Raw genomic sequence first — 22,953 nt, forward strand, 5'->3', positions numbered from 1 at the left:
AGTCCATCCTAAAGGAGATCAGTCCTGGGTGTTCATTGGAAGGACTGATGCAGAAGCTGAAACCCCAATATTTTGGCCACCTGATGTGAAGAGTTGACTCACTGGAAAAGACCCTGATGCTGGGAAAGATTGAAGGCAGTAGGAGAAGGGGACGACAGAGGATGAGATGGCTGGATGGTGTCACTGACTCGGTGGACAGGGGTTTAGATGGACTCTGGGAGTTGGTGATGGACAGGGACGCCTGGCTTGCTGCAGTTCATGGGATCGCAAAGAGTCGGACACAACTGAGTGACTGAACTGAACTTTAACTTCACAAATTAGTATTTTTCCCATAACTAGTAAAAATGCACTAATATATTTGGGCTTTTGACATACTGATAATTTTTCTTCACCTCATTATTTTACACATGTGGTTTTTTTCCTACTGAGAATGCATTTTATTAGCAGGTACTTATTATGCTGCCCTCCACAGCATTTATCTCTTCAACACACAACTGAAACGAAGTCAGAAGCCTCTCTTCATTTCTTCTGGGTTTTTGTTCAACTACTTCTGCCTATTTCTGAACAAACAAAAGGGACTGTATAAACTGCAATAGAAACAAATTACAGCCCTTTATTGAAGAGCTCCCACCAGGCCTTGGTGACATAACAATTCATGCACTCAGCCTCCATCTCCTCCACCCAGGTGAAAAATGTAGCATATTAACCCAAAACTCCCGAAGAAACCATATATACCACCTGGGGGAAACGCAAAAGAATGAACTGTCAGGAATGGAAAGCAGGAAGTTGAGGAATACCTGTTGCCGAAACAATACAAAAATTACAGCCTTTGTCTTTGGGTGGGGATTTGGCTATTTGGTTCAAATAAGGCTTAGCCCTTGTGGGAAATATATTTTGAAAGAAAATAACACTTGGAGAAGGACACGGCAGTCCACTCCGGTATTCTTGCCTGGGAAATTCCACGAACAGAGGACCCTGGCGAGCGAGCTACACTGTCCATGGGGTCGCGAAGACCGGACACGACTGAGCAACTAAAACAGCTTGTGGGAGACACGTCTTGAAAGAAGACAACGCTCAGCCAACAGTTAACGCAGAATTTACAAGGCCGGTTGCAGGGCCCCGCTCTGGGCCCGGGAGCCTGTCTTTTACAAGAAGGCCGGTGTGCTCTGAGGGCTGAGAAACGGGCTTTGACAAGCAGACGCTGTTGGTGGGAGCGTCTCACTGCAGCCACTTCCAACTTGTGTCTCCGTCTGAGACGCAGCCTCCCTCTTTCTTGCACCGAGGTCGTCGCTCATCTGCAGAGAGCTCCTGGAGCCCGGGGCCTGAGGGCTCCCCAGCAGGAAGCACGGGCAGAGAAGAGAAGGTTGTGCTGACTGGCCCCTCCGTGGGAAGGCCAGAGCCACCAGGACGCAGACAGTGGCAGAGGACAGCGCGGGACAGGGCGAGCCAGAGCGGGAGAAGTGGCCGAGGGCGTCACTGGCCATAACCAGAGGGGCGCGCCCCGGGTGCGGAGCTGGGGTTTGAAGGGGGACTGCCTGGACGCAGCGCCTGGGAAGGACTTCTCCCGCATCTCTAGGCCCCCAGGTACTTGGGGCTCAGGAGAAAAACACGGCAGCCTCGTGGGGGCTGCCGAGGAAGCAGAGCCTGCAGGAAACAGCTGGTACCCCCCAACCCCACAGTGTGTCTCTGTGGGGGCACCCCTGGTATTCTGAGCAGTGTGGTGCTATAGTGCTATACTGACCCGACTGACGCAAAGAGCAGACTCATTAGAAAAGACCCTGAGGCTGGGAAAGATGGAGGGCAAGAGAAGAGGGGGCGACAGAGGGTGAGATGGTTGGATGGCATCACCATCCGACTCAATGGACATGGGTTTGAGCAGGCTCTGGGAGACGGTGAAGGACAGGGAGGCCGCACGTGCTGCAGTCCACGGGGTCACAGAGAGTCGGACGCGATGGAGCAACTGAACAACAGCTGCATTTAGCCACTGTGTTCCTTCCCACAAAACGCAAATGACACCTCCCAGTGGAAAAGAGGAAACCCCCTTCTTCCCAGGCAGCTCAGTCCCTCACCCATTACTCGGCCTTGCTGGCCCTGAGGGACCCGACTCTCCGGGAGAGCATTTATCAGAAAGGGAACGGGACGGTCAGAAATAGAAACCGCCCACCCTGAGGAAAAGTCAGAACACGACCAGGAAGTGACAGACGGTGGGGATGGGGAGGTCCCAGCACAGACCCACCTGGAGCCCAAGGCAGGAAGGCTGGCCACGTAAAAGACAGGTAAGAGAGCGAAGTCCTGACACAGGAGAAAACCAGGAACAAAAACCCTGACGTGTTCGAGAAAGCAAAGGACGGCCAATGAGGGTCACACGTGGTGAGCGCTACACTCACTGCTAAACTGGCACACGTTGGGCTGAGCTGATCCTCTGCAATGTCAGATGTTCTGAGTTCCAGCAGCAGTTTCAAACTTCCTATTATGCTCTGGAGACTCATCATAAAGTGCTCACAACAGACAGTCCTGCTGCTTTCAGCTTCAGTTCAGAAACAGGTGAAGCACTTTCGGGAGGTGTCTTAACTCTCTCAAACCTGCTGTCCACCACCCTGGTGTGTTACAGCACAGGACAGTGTGTCATGGTTGGCATCCTCTGCGCTGCGGCTGAGAGTTGGCTTCCAGGTGTGGCTTTGCCCTGAGTGCCTGGGAGACCTCAGGCAAAGGGCTTAATTAACATCTCAAAGCGTTACAGACCTCCGCACAGTGGCCTGGACATCACCTGCCTCCCAAGAAACGAGAAACAAATGAGGCAAGCGACAGGGAAGCAACCAGCAGACTGTAAAAGAGCCTCACATAAAAGATACAATTAGTAAATGCGCACACAGAACAAACATCCAAACTCGCAAGTTCTCCAGAAAATAGAAATTAAAACAGTAAGGCAACACTCTCTACATACTCAATTAGCAACACTGCCACTGGCGGTATAATGAGAGCAGACCTCTTAGAAGGCCACTCTGACACATCTCAACAGCAGTGCAAAGGCTCAGAACAGTGGACCCAATAATCCCTCTCCTGACAAAATCTCTCTCCTGCTCAAAGAGCTGAAGAGGCTCACCACAGCATTCCCGATGACAGCAAAAATCAACCCAAAAAAGAAATAATGCAAATGAAAGTATTTATTTTTAACACATTCAACAGGATATGAGTACCGAAGTACACCACTCACTCGCCACAGGGGCTAAAACTAGCCACTAACGGCTTCTTTTCAAGGTGATGAGATGTTTTAATATTGACCATGATGATGCGTGCATGTCTGTGAATACACAGAAAAGCTGAAGTGCACGTTTTAAATGGATGAATTGTGTGGCCTTCAAATTAAGTCTCAATACAGTTATTTTTAAAAAAGGAAAAGCATTATTACTTTTCCCTTTTAAAAAATTATGCACTTAAAAAAGTGCATCATTAATGCATTCAGCCATATACGGATGCCAATACAAGCCACTAGAGACAAGAGAAGCAGCAAGTCAGACATGTACCCACCTTCAGAGAGCTTGCAGCCTGCGTGGTGTGTTAGTTGCTCAGTCTTGTCCTACTCTTTGTGACCCCATGGACCCATGCAACCCCATGGAGCCCATCAGGTTCCTCTGTCCCTGGGATTCTCCAGGTAAGAATACTGGAGTGGGTTGCCATGTCCTTCTCCAGGTATCTTCTCGACCCAGGGGTCGAGCCCAGGCCTCCCGCACTACCTGCAGATTCTTCACTGTCTGAGCCGTCTGTAAATCCCACAGCCTGGGTGGGGAGCTTGTCAAGTCAGTAAGTGACTGACATACAGTGGGCGCAAGTGCTCGAGGGCTGAGCACACACCACTCCAGCCGGACACTCTGAAGGAACACAAGCTAGTCTTAAGGATCAAGAAGTGGCGTCCACGCTGACCTGTGGAGGATGAGCACGTGTCAGCCAAAGGGAAGAAGGAAAACAGGAAGGGGGGAAGGACGAGGGAGACGAGGAGGACGAGAAACCCAGGTGGACACACCACGCTTCCTTCATCCGCTAGTCAATGGGCATCAACCGACGGTTCCCACTCTTGGGCTCTGAGGGATGATGCCGCTGTGCCCACCCAGTCACGAGTCTTTGTGTAGACGTGTTTTCAAACCTCGGGAGCATGTGACTAGGAGCAGAGCTGCAGGGGCACGAGGCACGACTGCTCGTCACCCACTTCCCTCCCCAGAATCCCAGGCAACAGAATCGCCAAACCACTGTGTCCTCATTCCCCACATGAGACCAACCCTCCTAATTCCACCAGAGCTGGAGGAAGTCCTCCTACCTGAAGCTACTCCTTCTGCTCAGTCTGGTCTGGCAAACACCAATTTGCTCCTCAAGGTCAAGGTCATCTTTTTCATGGAATACTACCCAAACCACCCTTCCACCTCTGAAGAGAACTGTCAGTCCTCTGAGATACTCCTACATCCCTACTTACAGGGACTCCTCTGGCCACAACCACAGCATCCTCCCACATCCCATGCTCCTCATGTCAACCCCTGATCCCAGCACCGCCCAGAGTACACACCTCTGGAGGGCCGGCAAAAAAGATCCTTAAAGGAGTTTTACTAGTTAAACTTGGGCGCATTTTTGGAGCGTGTTTTTTGTTTAAAAAGAGGAACATAAGCCAGGATTTCAGGCAAACGATGAGCAAGGAATTCCCCTTCAACTTAAAAGTTTATTACAAATCCACTGAACACACTAACGTACAGAATCAGAGAGCAAGATCAAGAAAAGTGGCTGAACAGCAAAAATTAGGAATTTGCCCACCCACTGAGCATTGCTCTATTTCATAGTATCAGTTAAGATTAAAATTTCAAAGCTGACATGGATGGATTTTAGCATATTTAAGGTTAAATGTAAATTCTAACAAAGTCAGAGTTTTTGTCCTTTGGACTGTGAAGAAATTCATAGAAGGTTTATTATGTTATAAATGGAGTTTTGTTTACTACTCAAAGTGGTTCTCCTTAAGGAAAAAATAAAAAGCCCTGTAAATCTGAATATACAAACCTTTCGAAACAGATAAAACAGTAAGACTTTTATTTTTTAACATTTATCATAATCTTTCTTTTTCATTATAGTTTATTATAAGATATTCAATATAGTACCCTGTGCTGTATATATGATAGGACCTTGTTGTTTATCTAGTTTATTGAATTTAGCTCCTTTCCATTTTGGTAACCATAGGTTGTTTTCTGTGTCTGTGAGTCTGTTTGTTTTATAAACAAGTTCATTAACATTCACTACATCTTTAACTCAGACATTTAAAATCACATTATCTGAAAATATATTAATTAGAAATACTGCTTGTGTCCACCCTCACTTTACCTGAAACAATATTCACACTCTACATCAATGTCTCTGGTACTATTAGGGACACTGTGGAATAACACTTGTCATAAAAAAAGGCCCCCTGGCCCCAGGACCCCTCCTGTGAGTTCATGAGCACTCACACAGGCTGGAGGGGCCCATGAGGGGCGGAGCGGGGGAGAACCCCCAACTGTGCCGTCTCCTACTGTAAACACCCAGACAGGTCCACACGCGAGGAGCAGGCCAGGCCCCCTCCCCCATTTCATTTCAACACGGTGATACTTAGAAATGCTAATTATCAATTCAGTGGATGGTACCATGCACTCTCTAGAAGGTCACCAATCAATTAAAATACCTACCATTAAAACAGAAACAAACTACCCCACAGTTTCTAACATCTGAGCTGTACAAATGAGAAAATGAAGGTTCGGGAAGAGTTTAATTGCTGATCTGAGGTCATGGTAATTAGAGGTCGGGAGAGTAGGAGGAACCCGTGGTCCTCTGACTTCAGGCCTTGTCTATGAAGACTCCGATTAACCAAACACCACTACCCACGGGCCTCAGGAGGTGGCGATCTGTTCACCGGGGTCAAATGTCCCAAGCTTCTCACCCCCGTACCAGCGCCTTCAGATCACTAATTAACATAACCTCGAATGGTCAGCAACCTCCTCCTCTCCTGGGGATCTGTGGCAAAGGCCGCGCATGAGGGGAGACCGACCACAGGAGGACGGTCCCCCCATGACAGGACAGAACGTGAGAAGGCGGCCCAGGGGCAGTGCAGACGCAAGGGAGTTTGCTGACGGAGGGGCGGGGGGGCGGTGAGAAGAGAGGCCCGCTGCGGGCGGGAGATGTGCATCTGGTGTACCTGCGGGGAAACGTCCAGGCGGAGGATATAGCAGGGTGGGAGCAGCCCAGGGAAGGCGCGGGGGCCACATCCTGCGGCTCACGGTCCCCCGGCGTGGGAGACCGTCCACCCCCGTGGACACTGTGGGGGCGGGGTACCGAGCGAACCGGGACGAGCGGGAGAGGAGCCGGCCCCGGGGCCGCTCAGAACCTTGAGGCTGAGAGCACAGTCCACTCAGCCTGCGGGCTGCGCCAGGCACCGTGTCTTCAGAGCTGCCGGCCCGGGAGGCTCCAGAAGCCGCAGGGGCCCAGCAGCAGGGGAGCGGCACCCTTAACAAGCAAAACCCCACCCCCACGAGCAACGGAGAGGCCCACCCAGCCCAGGTCAGCCTCCAGGAGCCCAGGGCCCTGCCTCGGCCTCTCCCCCGCTCCCACTTCAGAGAGGCTACGTGCAGGCTCTCCGCATCGCCGAGCCCACCGGAGCACAGGAACACACGCCACCCACGGGCAACACTCAACCAGCAGAGACCATGGACACCCCGGGGGGGCGGCTGTCCACGGGACCTCTTGGGGTACCTGAAGTCCTAAACGGAAAACGAGAGCTACCCCATGCGAAGAAGCGTACAAACAGCACCAAGCGTGCTGAGCGCTCTCAGGACCTGGAAGACACAGCTCCAGGAGCCGAGGGAAGGACACCCACACCCCACATGGCCACGGAGCACCCCCACTCTCTGTAAGGAGGCGAGGACACCGGGATGCTCGCGGAGACGAGCAGAGACTGAGTCACCTGAGGCCTCGCTGGGGGCCCCTGGGACAGAGGGCGGTGTGGTCACAGACAGTGATGTGCCATCCAGAACAGACGACTCCCTGGGGACTGACTCCAGGCAGGAACGACTCCCTGGGCACGGCGACAGGTTGGGACCCGGGCTGGAGACCCATGACTGCACGCGAAACCCAAAACACGTGTGACACCCTGAGAGCGTGTGAGATGAGAAGATGCTGGAGGAAAGGACTAAGAAGAAAGCTGCCCTGACCTATGGGCAAAGATACGCACGATCCCCCGCAAGTCCAGAAAGATGCTCCCACAAGGGGAGAAGTGACCAGAGGCGTGCAGAGGGGCATGGGGCTCCAGGCTGGTGTCCCCTCTGGGTGCTGGGTACCACATGGCCACTCTGTGAAAACTCACTGAGCAGAGTGTAAGTGCTATGCTACGATGTTTACGTTTTCTAAGGCGTGGGCAAAGGCGATGGGAGGCCATGCCGGAGGCCTAGCGCAGCAAGAAGGGCAGCAGCATGGCGCAGCGAGAGGCACTCAGGGAGGAGCGGGCCAGGAGGACGGGGAGTGCTGGGGACAATGCCCGCCCTATCCTGAGCTGGTACCCATGGGGGTCGGCACCGAGACGGCACTGTCCCCCTCTCCTGGGAAACAACCAGAGTCTGAGCCCACTCACCTTGGTCTGACAAGAAGTCCAGCATGGTCTGCAGCAGGAAGGACAGGTGCCTGACAGAGAGGGCAGGGTTCCCCATTCTCCGGGACGCGTACACCAGCTCGTGCAGCAGACGCATCTGGACGGCAGCCCAGCCTCGGTGAGTGCCTGCGAGGGAAGCCACGGGACATCAGAGCGGGCCTCAAGGCGCAGGGCCACGGGGCAGCGCCGCAGCCCCTCAGGAACCACCGCTACTGTGTGAGACAGCGATTCCCGGACACTGCCTCAACTGCCAAGCTAGGAGGGCACACAGAAGCACTTCCCCGACTTACCCTGGAGAAGAATGCTCACATGATACGTTTGCTCACACACTTAAAAAAGAAAAAAGTTTCTATTTTCTCTCTTCTGCAAAGACACACAATCTCTAAAACAACTCATTCTGAAATACTTACAATTAGGTTAGGACAAAAGACTATGTTTTCAGTGGTATGTATTTGAGTTATAGCATACTTTTTTTCCCAAGAGAATACTAGTATTTGACGAGCCTTCATTATCAACAACCAAACACACAAAATTTAAAAAGCAGATTTCTCTAAGGTGTAAAAACAGAAAAGTGGAAAGGTTAAATAAGAAAAAAAATGGTACCAACAAACTGCGGCTGCTCCCTCCAAAATAACTTAGTGTATCTGAAATTAGAGGTGGAAGAAACTGGTTGCACAACCATCAGAAAGCATCTCTTTGGAATCCCAGGATTTAACGTACAGCTGAGTCCCCTTGCTGTTCACCTAAAACTATCACAACACTGTTCATCAGCTACGCATGCGGGCGTGCTCACTCAGTCGTGTCTGACTCTGTGACCCCACGGACTGTGGCCCGCCAGGCTCCTCTGTCCATAGGTTTCTCCAGGGAAGAAGACTGCAGTTGGTTGCCGTTTCCTCCTCCAGGAGATCTTCCCGACCCTGGGATCAAACCTGTGTCTCCTGCACTGGCAGGCAGATTCTTTACCACTGAGCCACCTGGGAAGCCTGTTAATTAATCAGCTACGTTCCAATGTAAAACAAAGTTTTAAAAAAAATAAAAGGATCAGGATTTCAGAGATAATTATCTGTGTCCCCTTTGGCAACAGTTAGTGCTTTTACATATTTTCCACCTTAAACTTCATGAAGGAGACGTGGTGACAGGAATCACAATCAGTTACCACCCAGCGCTGTGTGTCCAGGGAGCCTGGGGGGGCTGGCAGAAAGGCTGGAGGTGAGATTTAAGACTTTAAGCAAAGGATACCCCCTCTCTCCTAGCCCCACTGACCATTTCTCCCACCGCCCTCCCTGCAGGGCTGACCGGCCCCCGCTGTGGATTTCCACCAAACCCTGCACTATCTTGTCCCACGGGCATTCTCCGGCAGGTACCCTGAGTGCCTGGGAGCTCGTGCCTTGGTTTCTTCCATCAGTCCGTAACTTCCTTGGGAGCCAGGATGGGGTCGTATTCACCCAGCTGCCCCAGTGAGAGGCCTGACACTTAACAGGGTCGTGGGTCAAGCTGAAAGTCTGATGAAAGCCTGTTGTTCATACATGCCTACTTATGTATATAGGCTAAAAGGACATGTCTTCTAGGATTTGCTTAAAAATATTTCAACAAAGAAATATTTAAGAACAAATTCTTAAAAGAAAAAGAAAGGTATGAATAAAGCAGATATGGCCAAATCTAATTATTTAAAAATATGGGTGATGGGCTCATGGTACTATTCACATTTGTGTATAGTTTAATTATTTCATAATAATTTGTAAGTTGCTGAAAAACAATAATTGTTGAGATTCTTGGAGCAGACCAGACCAACCCACACACAAAAACCTTGATATCCTACCACTCCATCTTACAGAAACCCTTTCAAACAATAAGCGGGAAGGAGAGAAGGACAAGGACAAGCCCCCACAGCGTTTCCACGTCACCAGAAAGCCACAGGCTGACGTGAAGGAGGTTCTGAAAAGGATGAAGCTGAAATCCACGTCACAACTAACCCAGCCCAGATTGATAAATGGCCCAACTCAACCCGCCTTTAGCACATCATGTCAATAACAGGGCACATATCACTTTGCAAATTTTCTTTTACTAGATAAGGATCCAGTTCCCACCACAGGCAATTATGATAAGAGCATAAATTTTCTTAACACCAAATAGCATACAAGGCATAATTTCTATGTGATTCAAACTGCTCCTATAAAAATCTGAATCTTTTTATCCTTAAGTCAGCCTTGCAGCATATGAGCCAGTGATAAAATTTTCAACATTCTTGTATTCAAAAATTTCACCCATGTGAGAGTTTATTACATCAACTGTGGCCTTTTAAAGCAAACTCATATGCCACTCTCTTTCCTAAGAGTTCCTAGGGAAAATTTAATCCCTCCTTCAGGAAAAGGCTAAGCAGAAGGTATGATGAAAAAAAATCTTCGTATATAGAACACAAATAAGATTAAAGCGATAATAAGCAGGCTGTTATGCTGACAAATACACACAGTGCCCTTCTATGTTCCTATCTCAACTTTCCGTAACCAGCCAAGGAACGTGTTCACTTACAGAAACACAGAAAACATTTCAGGTGCTGAGAGTAAGGACAATCTCCCTTTTATTCACAAGTGTAGGGTGCTAGTAGATTCCCACTTAATTCTCTGAGAGATGTTTAAAGCGGTCCAGAGCAACAGTGAAGATGGGGTTTAAAGTAACTTATTTCTTATTAAAAAAAAAAATACAGCCAGCTGACTTTTATCGTTTTGATCTCTTACCTGACCTCCCCAACCTCTTTCACAAAATGATGGTGAATGTCCCCTCCCAAAATCTTAATAGAAGGCCGGGTAAAAAGCACCAAATACAGGGAGTTGTGCTTGTTTGCTTCATTTTTCAAAAGAAATATGTTTTGTTCAAGTGATTTAAAAACTGAGATCAAGAATGGCTGCTATCCAAAAGTCTACAAGCAATAAATGAAGGAGAGGGTGTGGAGAAAAGGGAACCCTCTTACACTGTTGGTGGGAATGCAAACTAGTACAGCCACTATGGAGAACAGTGTGCAGATGTCTTAAAAAACAGGAAATAGAACTGCCATATGATCCAGCAATCCCACTCCTGGGCATAAATACCGAGGAAACCAGATCTGAAGGAGACACATGTACTCCAATGTTCATCACAGCACTGTTTATAATAGCCAGGACATGGAAGCAACCTAGACGCCCATCAGCAGACGAATGGATAAGGAAGCTGTGGTACATATACACCATGGAATATTACTCAGCCGTTAAAAAGAATTCATTTGAATGAGTTCTAATGATGTGGATGAAACTGGAGCCCATTATACAGAGTGAAGTAAGCCAGAAAGAAAAACACCAATACAGTATACTAACGCATATATATGGAATTTAGAAAGATGGTAATGATAACCTTATATGCAAGACAGAAAAAGAGACACAGATGTATAGAACAGACTTTTGGACTCTATGGGAGAAGGCGAGGGTGGGATGGTCTGAGAGAACAGCATCGAAACATGTATGTTATCAAGGGTGAAACAGATCACCTGCCCAGGTTGGATGCATGAGACAAGTGCTCGGGGCTGGTGCCCTGGGAGGACCCAGAGGGATGGGATGGGGAGGGAGGTGGGAGGCGGTTCAGGATGGGGAACACACGTAAATCCATGGCTGATTCATGTCAATGTATGGCAAAAACCACTACAATATTGTAAAGTAACTAGCCTCCAACTAATAAAAATAATTGGGAAAAATAAATAAATAAAATCAGAATTAGAAGATTTAAATAAATTAATTAATTAAATTTTTTTTAAAAAGAAAAAAATAAAAACTGAGATCAAGAAAGAAACTGTGCTCAATAGATGGCAACAAGCACGTCACCAAAGCTGCTCGCCAGTTTCGGGGTGCGCGCATTTGCGGGGACGCCTGCAAGGGGACACTGGAAGGAGCGGGGTCTCCGTCCTCACGGGCACACAGCCTAGGGAGGGGGTGGGTGCTAAACCATTGCCCAGTGTCTTAATGTACCTACAGTTCATGGGAAATGCTATACAGGAGGAACAGGAGTCAGTAACGAGGAAAACAGAGGGACTGTGTGCAGGTGTGGGACGACTGGGACATTCAGGGCAGAGAGGGGCGTCCAGAGGAGGGGAGGGCGGGGGGAGCCCGGCAGTGGCCCTTGGGTCGTGTCCACAGTGATTACCGCATGAAGCCCAGGGTGCGCTCACTCCAGAGTCAGACTGCAGGGATGGCCAGGGGACACAGGGGTCGCTGGAAAGCCCCGCACTCTGTACTGAAGTCTCCCAAGAGCACACGAACGGGGTTCCCAGGCCCACCGGGACCTACAGCCCCTCTCAGCATCCCCTTCCTGACTCCACCAGTGATGAGCCCCCAGCACAAAGACGGCCAAGCAGGCCCACCCGGTTCCCCATCTGAAAGGAGAGGGCAGGAGTCAGGCTGGTCTCGGAACCACGAGAGGCTCCTCCATCACATGGGCCCGTCTCACCGCACACCCACCCCCGGCCCCGGCCCCGGAGGTGCCAGGCTCAGAGCCCAGGGCAGCGGGGTCACAGAGAGGGCCAGCCAAGGGACCCTTCAGCAGGGACAGGCCCCACAGGGAGGTTCTGGTTTCTGGCTGTGGGTCCCTTCAGGCCTCGGGCTCCAAGATGACATTCGATTCAACACCACAGTGTCTCGGGGCTCCAGGAGGCCAAGGACAGTCCGTGACCACAGTGGAGGGAGTCGAAGCAGCCCCGGGAGGCCAGTTAGGGGCCCACAGAGGGGCCAGGTGACCGCCGCTGCCCTGAGGTTTTCACTGCCGAAGAGACACACCAGGGCTGAAATACAGGCTCATATCAACTTATCCAGAACTCACAGTCCATCCAAAAGCACCAATCATGAAACACGTGCAAGGCAAACCTTAGCTTCTACCCCATCTCTTGGAGGAACACAGAGGGAAAAGTAATCACAGGAAGAGCAAGCGACAGGACAGCTGAAAAAAATCTGCTGTGATTTGTTTGGGTGAGATGGTGAAAGATCTGCAAGAAAGTGCCACTGGATGAATTCAGACGTGGCTGAGTGTCCTCAACATGTGGCACAGCGTAAAGCACAAAGCAAGGACCAAGAAACGCCTGCTGACAGCTGACCTGCTAGACAGGTCCCCAGTTCTACCCAACCCCTTGCACTTAATACATCACAACAGGCCAGGGCCAAAGCCAGGGACCGAGTTCAGGTTCAAAATTACCCGACCAACAGTATGAGCCCGATCACCGACACCATCCAACACAGACAAATGGCAGGTCTCCTGTTTAATTTTTCTCTCCGCGTTAATCGGGGTGAAGTAACTCTTGGCTCCGGTACCTTTGCTGAAGTCCTGTGGATCCAGCGACAGGCTGTAGCCAGGAAGTGTCTCCAGGAGCAGCTTGTAGCAGGCCCTCCAGCCAGGCTCTGAGATGCTCGGGGCCACGCATTGCATGGCGGCCACGCGCTTGAAGAAGGCGGACTTGCGGTGGAAGCCGATCAACTCGTAGAGCTCGGAGAGGATGCTGTAGCGCTGGATCTTCTCCTCCTCGGAGAGCTGAGGCACCGGAGGGGAGGAAAAAGCATGTGAGAGAAGCTTCCAAGTGAAAAAGGGAAACAGAGGGCCTTCTGTAAAGCAGAGACCCGATGAAACATCCAAAGGCAAAGTGAGGCCGCGGCGGCGTGCTGACACAGTGGGAGGCAGAGAGGCGCGAATGCAGTTCCACGTGGGAGCGCTGAGGTCTTCTCTGCACCCCACGTCTTCACGCTCACCCCGTCCTCTTGCTAAGAAGGCCGCATTCTCTGGGACAAAGGCATCTGTCACTTAGAACATAAGACACAGAGAAGTGAAAGAGAAAAAGCGAAAGACACTGGAATCTGGGCAGGAATTTTAAAACACATAACTTCTCAAAACACAAAATACATAGAACCAGTGAAAAAGAAAATGAAATGTCAATAATAACCACACCGACCTTGGCCTGCATGGCTTACAAGAAATTTTCTTTCATCCACAGCCTAACCTAACCACCACCTAACCCAACCACCCTATCATGGAGTGATGACAGCTTCTGTTTCTCAAACACAACTACAAGCCAGCAATGAAACTACTAGGTAAACTGTTTAGATTTTTTCAAAGCAGTAAGTGTCTGTGATGGTCTGTGTACACATTCATTTACTTTGGGCCTCATTCTAAAAAAGATCTAAATCAATTTTTTAAAACACAATTTAGCAACAACAACAACAAAAAGATAAAAGTGAGAGTGAGGAGAAAATGGGGCTTAATATTTAGACGAAACCAGGGCCAGGTGAAACAGGGGTAACTAACAGAGGCGACGGCAGTCTCAGCTCGAAGGATCCCGGCAGCTGAAGCAAGAAGAAAGATGATGAGCTGCAGGAGCCACAAGGCCTGTGGGGTAAACAGCTGCTGTGCGTCCCGTGTGGGAAAATCCAAACCATCCTTCTCCCGTCAAGCATCCACCTAAGACCCTACGTGGCTCAGGCCTGATTGTGTTGAACGTAACAAGCACAGCCCCGGGCACTGCTCTCTGCTTTCCTTTCCCACCAGCCGTCTCCCCGTCTCGTCACTGCTGCCGCCTGCAAACCAAGGCAGAGTAAGGATGGAGGCGGCCTGTGCCCCGGTCTGAAGGCAGCTCACCCAGCAGGGCCCCCAGTCCTGCCCATTTCTCTGCTGCGTGGACTTCCCTCCAAGACACACTCCCTCCTCCTCAGGTCCCCACGAAACTCCTCTCCCCCAAATACGAGGACCTCAAGCCATATTCCTGACTCCTGTTCAACCAGGAATTCCAGTTCCCTCTCTTTTTGCCTTCTCCAATAAAGACCCTGACTTTCCTCCCTCCGCATCCCAGCCCCTCCTTTCTCTGTGAGGACCACACACACTGTCCTGAGGCCAGACACCCTGCTGGTAGGATGGAGCTGTTTCGTCTAACCTGGGCTGCATCCTTACACTGGTCCCCTTCTGTCTCAGAGAGCCTTTCCTGAGCCTCCCACCTCTCCGATTCTGAGCTTAAATCGACAAAGTTCCAAGGTTACCATTATTATGTGCATATCTACTGAGTTTTTGCTAGGTTTCCTTAGCAACAGCCTCATTAAGAAACTGCATCAAGAACTTTAAAGAGGCTATTCTTACGTGTGAGCAGAGTAGCCCGCAGAAAATGCAAATGGCTTTGAAGAGAAAATTAACCGGGGGCCCAGAGGCCGCAGGTTCTAATCAGCAGTGTCACGAGCTGAGACGTCCTCAAGCGGCTCAGTCGTTCCTGAACGTCACACCTGCAGGAGGTGCCGGGGTGAGCGTCACCGGCCCGGGAGCAAGCTCCCACGGCTGGGAGGTACTGGGCTTTTCCCTAGCTTTCCAAACAATTCCTTACCACCTCTTTCTCTTGTGGTCACTTAGGTTTCCTACTAATGAAGAAAATTAACTTCGGTCATCTGGGTTGTTTGGAAGCAGCTACAAGATGCGGTTCACAGAGCTTGGGCTTTGCAGCCACAGCAAACTAGGTGTGAAGACGACCAGTGGGGGCACTGACAAGGCCTGCACGCAAACACCTGGCCTTCACTTTCTCCTCCCTAAAGCCGGGCTCGCCTCACTCTCTCCTCCCTAAAGCCGGGTTCAGGGGCCTCCCCGGGAGCTCAGCGGCAAAGGAGCCACCTGCCAACGTAGGAGACACGAGTTCGATACCTGGTCCAGGAAGATCCCACATGCCACAGAGCAACTGAGCCCGTGAGCCCCAGCTACTGAGCCCGCGCTCCAGAGGCCGGGGCCCCAGCTACTGAAGCCCGCTCCACACAGCTCAAGAGTAGCCCCCACTACTAGAAAAACTAGAGAAAACTCACGCACAGCAAAGACCCAGCACAGTCAATAAGCAAAAAAAAAAAAACTATTTTTAAATTAAAATAAAATAAAGCTGGGTTCAATAAAACTAAGCACAGCTACCATGAGGATTATAGCCAAAATCTGCTTCTCCCTTGGGAAGTGAGCGCAGCAAGCTGGCACTTAATCAGCCATAAGTACTATCAGCAAGTTTCAGTTTACCTGGTAACAGTGGCTTAGCCCTTCTGTCTTTGCCTGGTAACAGAACTTGCCTTACTGAGATTAACACCAGAGCAGCCCCAGCTAGAAAGTTCCCTGCCCTGCAAGGCAACGTATGTTCTTTTTCTCTGCAGAACTGATGACACTTTGTGCTCATTTGTTTTCACGTTTATCTATTAGTACCCACGTCCCCCACTGGACATTGTGCTCGAGCAGCACAGGAACCCTATGGAATATAAATAACACCTATGGAATGTTCTTAGGCTACAAGCCTGGTGCCTGGCCTCCAGTACAGAATGCAGAGAAGGGAAAACCCAAACAAGCACACTTTACCGAGGCCCCTGCACCCGAAATTATGGTCTGACAAATTACCAAGTCTTCTTTACTCTGAGGCTCCTCTTCCGTCGATGGGAATAAACACACTTAGAACAAACGGCTAGAAAGGACTGAAGGAAATAACCAAATTCACAGCCTAGTCAAGAGTCTGCTAGTGGTTCCTCTACAAGCAGGAGCTGCCCTTCCGGCTTTGACACATCACAGTGGGGCAGACAGTGAACGCTTCCTGAGTGCCAAGCGGCGTGGGAAGCACTCTACATGTGTTATAATCCCATTGACAATCCACACCATATCCAGGAAGAAGTGAACATTATCATACCCATTTTGTAGATTCACAAACAGGCTAAAGGAAGCTACCTCCCAGTCCAGGGTCACAGAGAGAGGAAACGGCAATTGGAACCTGACTCTGGCTGCAAGGTTCGAGCTCCTCTCTCCCTTCGCCCTGACCACCTGCAGTTGAGATCTACAGGGCCGCTACACAAACCTGTAGCCAGCTCTCTCTGTAGCCAAAGCTCTCAGCTCGCAGCTCTTTGTCAATGCTAATGCCCATGAACCACTCCCGTAAACAACTGAAGACAAGACAGGTGGATCCACGTTCCTGCTCACAAAGAAGAGGAATCCTGCCTGGAACCCTCCTGGAACGTGCAGAAACCCTTCCCAACACCAGCAGATCCAAATGGATTTTTTTCAGTTTTCACATCTGCATGCTTCTCAAGGCAGAAGGCACCTGCAATAATGCCCTCTTGGTTCCTTTCAGCGTGTCCACATCAGCCAAGAGGAGTCACAGGACTGACTTATCAGTAGAAGACACCTGATCGAGACCCAAAAGCTCACCCTGTTTCAGGAAAACCACAGGCCGTTCCTCTTTGTCACTGTCATTGTAAATTCTCACCAGAACTTATGACTTTGCTGTCTGCTCATCAGGCAACCAGACACAGAGATGAGCCAACTCCAGCAAAGCGGTGAGCCGGGGAGAACTCCACAGGTCCACGCCCGCCGCGGTGAGGCCGGCCACTGGCCCTCCGCATGGCTCTGCTGACCCCTAGTGTTCTACGAAGCCCAGCCAATAGAGGAGGGCTGTTTCCAGCAGGTGCAAATTTCTACACGCTAAACAAAAGCACGTTACCTTATAAAACACGTTGCGTTACACCCACCTGTGGGAAGAGCCTCGCCGAAAGCCCAAATGTTCAACGTGAATTTGCAAAGGCAACTCTGGTCCACAAGGGCGAGCGAGTCTTAAGACACCAAGTCTGCCAAGTCCTTCCCACAGTCGGCCCCCAGCAGACTGCCTGCTTCTGCAGCCTGCTCTCAGTGTCCATTCAAAACCACCCGTCCCCTCCACACCGGACACCGCCTCCGGATGGAGCAGACAAAGGCAGCTGCCGAGCAGCTCTGCACAGTCACCCTGCACAGGGCCGGACACGGTGTCTGAGCAACACTGCTCCTTCAGGCCACCATGAGTCTGTCGTCCCATCGTTTTACAGATGCAAACACAGAGATATGGAGGGATTCTGCTGTGAGCGCAAAGTGGGGTCTGTGTACAAGCCCATGACCCTGTCCTCCAGCGTGACGCCCCAGCTGGATCCGCACAGCCTCGGGGTCCCCTCGTGCCTGCCTGACAAATCCACGTGTCTTTACTTTCGCTCACGACCTATGATGAATCTGCCTTTTAAGCATCTTTTCCACCCACTGTCCTTCAGAAAGATGGCCACGCAGGCCACTGAGTTGAGTTCCGGTTTCCCGAGCTCAAGCCCGGTCATGCCTTTGCACCTGGAGCCCTGCTTGGGGGCTCTTCAGCTGCTGTGGGTGGGTCATTTCCTCTCTTCACAAGGAGACCCCTCGGGGGAGCCCTCGTCTTGCCTCAGCACAGGTCCCAGGACTGCACCCTGAGCTGGCCCACTGGGGCTGCGTGTGCCCGGGGCTGCTCCCTGGATGGCAGCCTCAGAGCCAGGAATCATGCCTGCTCGTCCCTACAAACGCACTGCCCAGCCCAGGGCTCACACCCTGCAGGTCACCCAGAAACCACGGTGAGAAACCAACCCAGACGTCCATTCATCTGCTGGCGCTGCCAACCGCTGGCTTCCACCCTTCCCCGTCAAGCGGTGGGTTTTCGCTTTTCCTGCCCGTCTTTACCAGAAACCTCAGCCTTTTCTGATAAGGCACAGAGAGGCTGAGTGAGTCACGTGAGGTGACGAAGGCAGGCTCAAGGCCCAGCCGTATGCATTCCCAGTCCTTGTGCTTAACTCTCACGCTAAAGTAATCCACGTCTTATAGACTGTGGTTATAAACATGTGAGGTCCCAAAATACGTATGAGCAGGATACAGATCAACTCTAAGACGTTCATTAACTCCATGGCTTTATTTCTATTCTAAAAATTAAGAAGCTCCGCAGTCAATATGGCAAAATGTTAACGTACTAAGCCTCTGTTACAGAGGCCTGTCATTCTCTCTTACGTGTTTGGAATGCAAAATGACGGTGAAGTCTCTCTCCCTCCCCTCCCCAACTCCCCTCTCAGCTGAGTCCCCTAGACCCACATATTTAAGCCTTTTCATTACACATCTGACTCCATCAGCTTGGCCCCCAGACTCCCTCTGTAGAGTCTCTTCTCTGAACACAGCATGGCCATCACTTACCCGATTCATCACGCCGGAAACCTGGGCATTACTCCATCTGGCACTCACATAGGTCACTAATTCCTTCCTTTTCACCTAAACACATGTCTTCAATCTGTTGACTTTTTCCCACTAACCACCCCACCACCACTCCGGTGAAGCCACCTACACCGCCTACCTGGGCCCCTCTAACCTGGTCTCCCCCACCACGCTCACCGTGCTCCAGACAAAGGGGGGCCCCATCATTCCTGTACTTTTAAGGCCTTTCTGTTTAAACCCACTGTTGTTAGAATAAACTCCCAAGTTCTTCACCTGGCGAGTGTCCACCTTTGCCACGAAACTGTTCGCACAATGAGAGCGGACTCTGCCTTCCCCACCTCTAGGCCCACTCGGAGCACGATGCTGGGCTGAGCGAGATCTGCTCGAGGACAGTCGCCTGTGTCCTAACCCTAGCCCTGGGCCCCTAAGCACACTGCTTCACTTTTCCGTCTTGGCAGCCCTGGCCATAAAAATCCAAAGTGGACTAGAAAGACCATAGATGTTGAGCTGGATTACTGATTTGGAGGTTTTGCATTAGCAACCTGCAACTAAACATCCTGGTGATTGTTCTATTGAAGACAAGTCCAGATCCAGGTGATACGTGCGGGATGCCTTCGGGGTATAACAAGCTGTATGATGTACTTTCACACACTTCATGCTTTGTAACAGGCACAACCCAGACAGGATCACAGATGACATCGCTTCAACTGACCAAAAAAGAGGCATTAAAGCTTGGCCAAGGCCGCAAAGTGTTAACAGCAAAGTTCTCTCTCCAATCAAAAAAAAAGTTTTGAAAAAACAAAATTCTGAATTTTGAAAGTAAAAGACCATAATATAAAGAAGTAAAACAGCTCCCTTAATCAGGGTTCCCAGTTCTGACTCCAGGGTTTTGACCACACTGAATTCCAGCACAGCAAAACCAGACAGACTCGTGGAGAAAAAGCTCCAGGAGAATTGCGTTAATCCCTCCACGCGGAGGACATACACCCACCTGCCGAAGGTTGATGTAAACTGCATTCTGGAGGAATTCCGAAGCTTCCATGCTCCGCTTCTGAATGGCGAGGACGCGGACGGCCTTGACACACGCTTCTAACTCAATCACCCCGGCGTTCTTATACTGTAGGGTCAAAAGAGCAGAGAGAGGTTTCTGTCGCATCGTGCAGGCTGCACCCGGGGACTCGGTGACGCTGAGCAGCACCTCCCCAGCATGAGGACCTGCAGCAGAGCCCAGCCAAGTCTGTGCTTGAGAAAGTCCACCCCAACTGCTGGGGGCAACAGAGGCTGCGTTTATATGAGCCTATAAACGCACATATACATATATATGCTAGCATTCCTTCGAGTAGTACAGCCAACAGTGGCTGGCTCTTCTACAGAATTTCAAAACCCCACCCGTGGAGACCCTGCCGCTCACTTCCACTTGGCTCCTGCGCTCTCAGGCGCTCTCACACCCGCGGCTTTGGGGCAGGAGCTGTCAGTTCCTGTCCTCTGTCGCCAAAGTCCCAGCTCCCTGTGTCACTGTGTCCGTCTACTCAGCACGCTTGATGTGTGTCTGGTTTTCTCCCTGAGTTACTTGTTCCTGCTCCTCGGGTCTTGAGAGGAAGGACAAGTGAAGACACGTGAACAGAGAAGGCACCATGGACTTCGGCTGGCTGCTCAGTAATGGTCCTCCAACCTCACCTCCAGCTCTTCAGGTTCTGCCTGAGGTGACATCTGGCCAGGAGAGCTGCCCTCGGCCACTGGAAAACTGTGTGGGCCCAGGCCAGGCCCCCCTCCTGCACCCTCCTCTTTCCCAAGGCCCCAGCATGAACCCGCCTTGCTCCCTGTCCTTCTACCCTTTTTCTCTTTTTCCTGACAGTCCCGAACTGGAGCAGTTTTCAACTGAGTTTTCTGAAGACTTCTTGCAGCTGGGGAAGAGGCTTCCAAAGGTGAATAAACCCATGTATCCTGGTGCCTGGAGAGAACCCGAGGCCAGGAGACCCCTGTCCACACCCAGTTAGGCATCAAACATGCCACGGAGTTGGCCACGCCCTCAACGAGCATCGGCTGAGACCCCAAGGCCTGCTTGGTATAACTGCTCATAAAAATGCAGTCTGAAAAAAAAAAAAAATGCAGTATGCCCACTTATGGATTATTAAGAAGCAGAAATACACAGTTGCTCATGTTCCTTACTAAAATTATTTGTAAGGTAGAAAAAGAAATTACTGTGCCAGAAGGAGCAGGTCTCCACTCCATCCTCGTTTCTAAAACATAACACGCACAGAACCTGTGATGGGTCATACATAACTTACCAAAGATGGCACAAGAAGGGACTGTGCTTACCTAACTATTAATACGGATGTAAAAATTACATCAGCTTTATATACCACTTAACGACACGAGAGAATCTAACAGGGACTTGATTCCATTGAAATAAAATTATTTCCTTTCCTACAAAACTCTTTAAGAAAATTACTGAAGTGAAAAAAGGTCATCTTGGTTTTTTTTCACATATTTTGATTATAGTTACATATTTTAAACACTGGTTTCTCAGGAGACACAGAGCTAAAGAATCCGCCTGCCAGTGCATGTGACACAAGAGATGTAGGTTCAATCCCTTAATCGAGAAGATCACCTGGAGAAGTATATGGCAACCCACTCCAGTATTCTTGCCTGGAGAATTCCATGGACAGGGGAGCCTGGGGGGATACAGTCCATGGCAGCTCAAAGAGTCAGACGTGATTGAGCACAACAACAACATTTTAAATATTACAATGAGATTTAAACTGCAATCATAACAAACAGGACGTTTCCTAGAAGTCTGCTCCATACCTGGGCTTACAAGCATCATCCTGGGACGTAAGCTCTCTACTGAGGGGCCATGCCCCTGTTTTTCACTGTTGATTCCTAGCAACCACGACCAAGGCACCAACATTCAGAACAGAACTGTGTGATCGATACTTCTAGAAATACAGGAGGGATTTATCTCATTCACCTCTAGTACAAAACCCTAAAATCAATACCAAGCTTATTTACAGATAAAGGAAATAGGGCCCCCCAAAAGTACAGTATCTTGCCCAAGGTCACAAAGCTAGCAACTGGTGAACGCAGGATGGGAAATCAGGTCTGCCTGACTCCAAAACCAAGGTGGAAATCCCCCTGCATCAGAGAAGGCCCACACCACAGACTATCACCCTCCCTTTGTTCGGCTCTAGCTGTATACAGCCTAGACAACACCCTAAACACAGGGAACTTGAGAGCAAACTATAACAGTAAGGACTTCGCAGCCAATAGTGTCTTAGGTCTTGTTTACAAAGTGTCAGCAGGTTGCCAGGAAAGCTCTGTAAGAGAGTATTCTAAGAAAATACCAAAGAGAAAACCCATAAGGAAAAGATTCACTATATTAAAAACAATTTGACCACAACCTAAATGAAAAACCACATAAACAAAATGCAAGCAACATCAAGAAAAAGATCTGCGATGTATGTCCATGACAGACACGAAGCTAACACCCACAATTTACAAAGAGCTATCACAAAGCAGTAAGAAATGCTCCCTAATTTAAATGTGTGCAAATGACAAGATGGACAATTCATCTTAAAAAATGCCACTGATTAATGAGTGAAAAATGTTCAATACCACACTGGTCATGGAATGCAAACCAAAATAATGAAAAATTACTTTCACTCATCATATTGGCAAATATTTTAAAAGGAGAGTGTCCATCTGTGGGAGAACAGTCAGCAACTTTTCAGGAGGACTACAGAGCAATGCATACGTAAACTCTAAAAAATATATGCACACTTTTTGACTGAAGTCAACTTCCAGGGATTCTTTCCTTTAAGAAAAATCAGTCCAAAAGATGTATCCATCAGGTAAATTTATCACAGTACTGTCTACAATGGTGGAAACGAAATTTTAAATGAAACAATATTCAGTAATAGAGAATTGGTTAAATGAGTAATTCTCCATCTTTTCATCCCCTGTTGGAGAACAAATCTGTAGAGTAACTTGAAAGTAACCAATGATATATGTAAATGTCATATCCTGTGACTAAACGTCCAGAAATCTTAACTAAAGGAACACAAGAACATACAAGAACACAAGAATCTATTGGACAAGAGTTAAGAATGTTCAGTCAAGCACTTTTTCTAAGAGTGAAAAAGTGAGAAAACCTAAGTGTCCATCCACAAGATGGTAACTGGGTAAGTCATGGTGAGCTGGGAACTCTGGGGGGGGCACCTGGTCCTGGGGCAGGTGTCTTATTCATGACCTTCTCCCACAAAAGGAACTGGTGGAGAAATGACTGC

General features: G+C 49.7%; 1 protein-coding gene across 4 annotated transcripts in view; it reads right to left on the reverse strand.

Moving 5' to 3' along the window:
• TRAPPC9 (trafficking protein particle complex subunit 9) overlaps positions 1-22,953 on the reverse strand; it is a 383,909-nt gene that overhangs the window by 321,280 nt on the left and 39,676 nt on the right. For all 4 annotated transcript variants that reach the window (XM_065903184.1, XM_065903182.1, XM_065903183.1 and 1 more), the window contains 3 exons: positions 19,659-19,784; positions 12,973-13,189; positions 7,631-7,774 (listed from right to left, as the gene is read on the reverse strand). In XM_065903184.1, coding sequence (XP_065759256.1) covers positions 7,631-7,774; positions 12,973-13,189; positions 19,659-19,784 — 487 coding nt within the window. The remainder of the gene's footprint in view (positions 1-7,630; positions 7,775-12,972; positions 13,190-19,658; positions 19,785-22,953) is intronic.

Source organism: Muntiacus reevesi, chromosome 12 (genome assembly GCF_963930625.1).
Source record: "Muntiacus reevesi chromosome 12, mMunRee1.1, whole genome shotgun sequence".
NCBI lineage: Eukaryota > Metazoa > Chordata > Mammalia > Artiodactyla > Cervidae > Muntiacus > Muntiacus reevesi.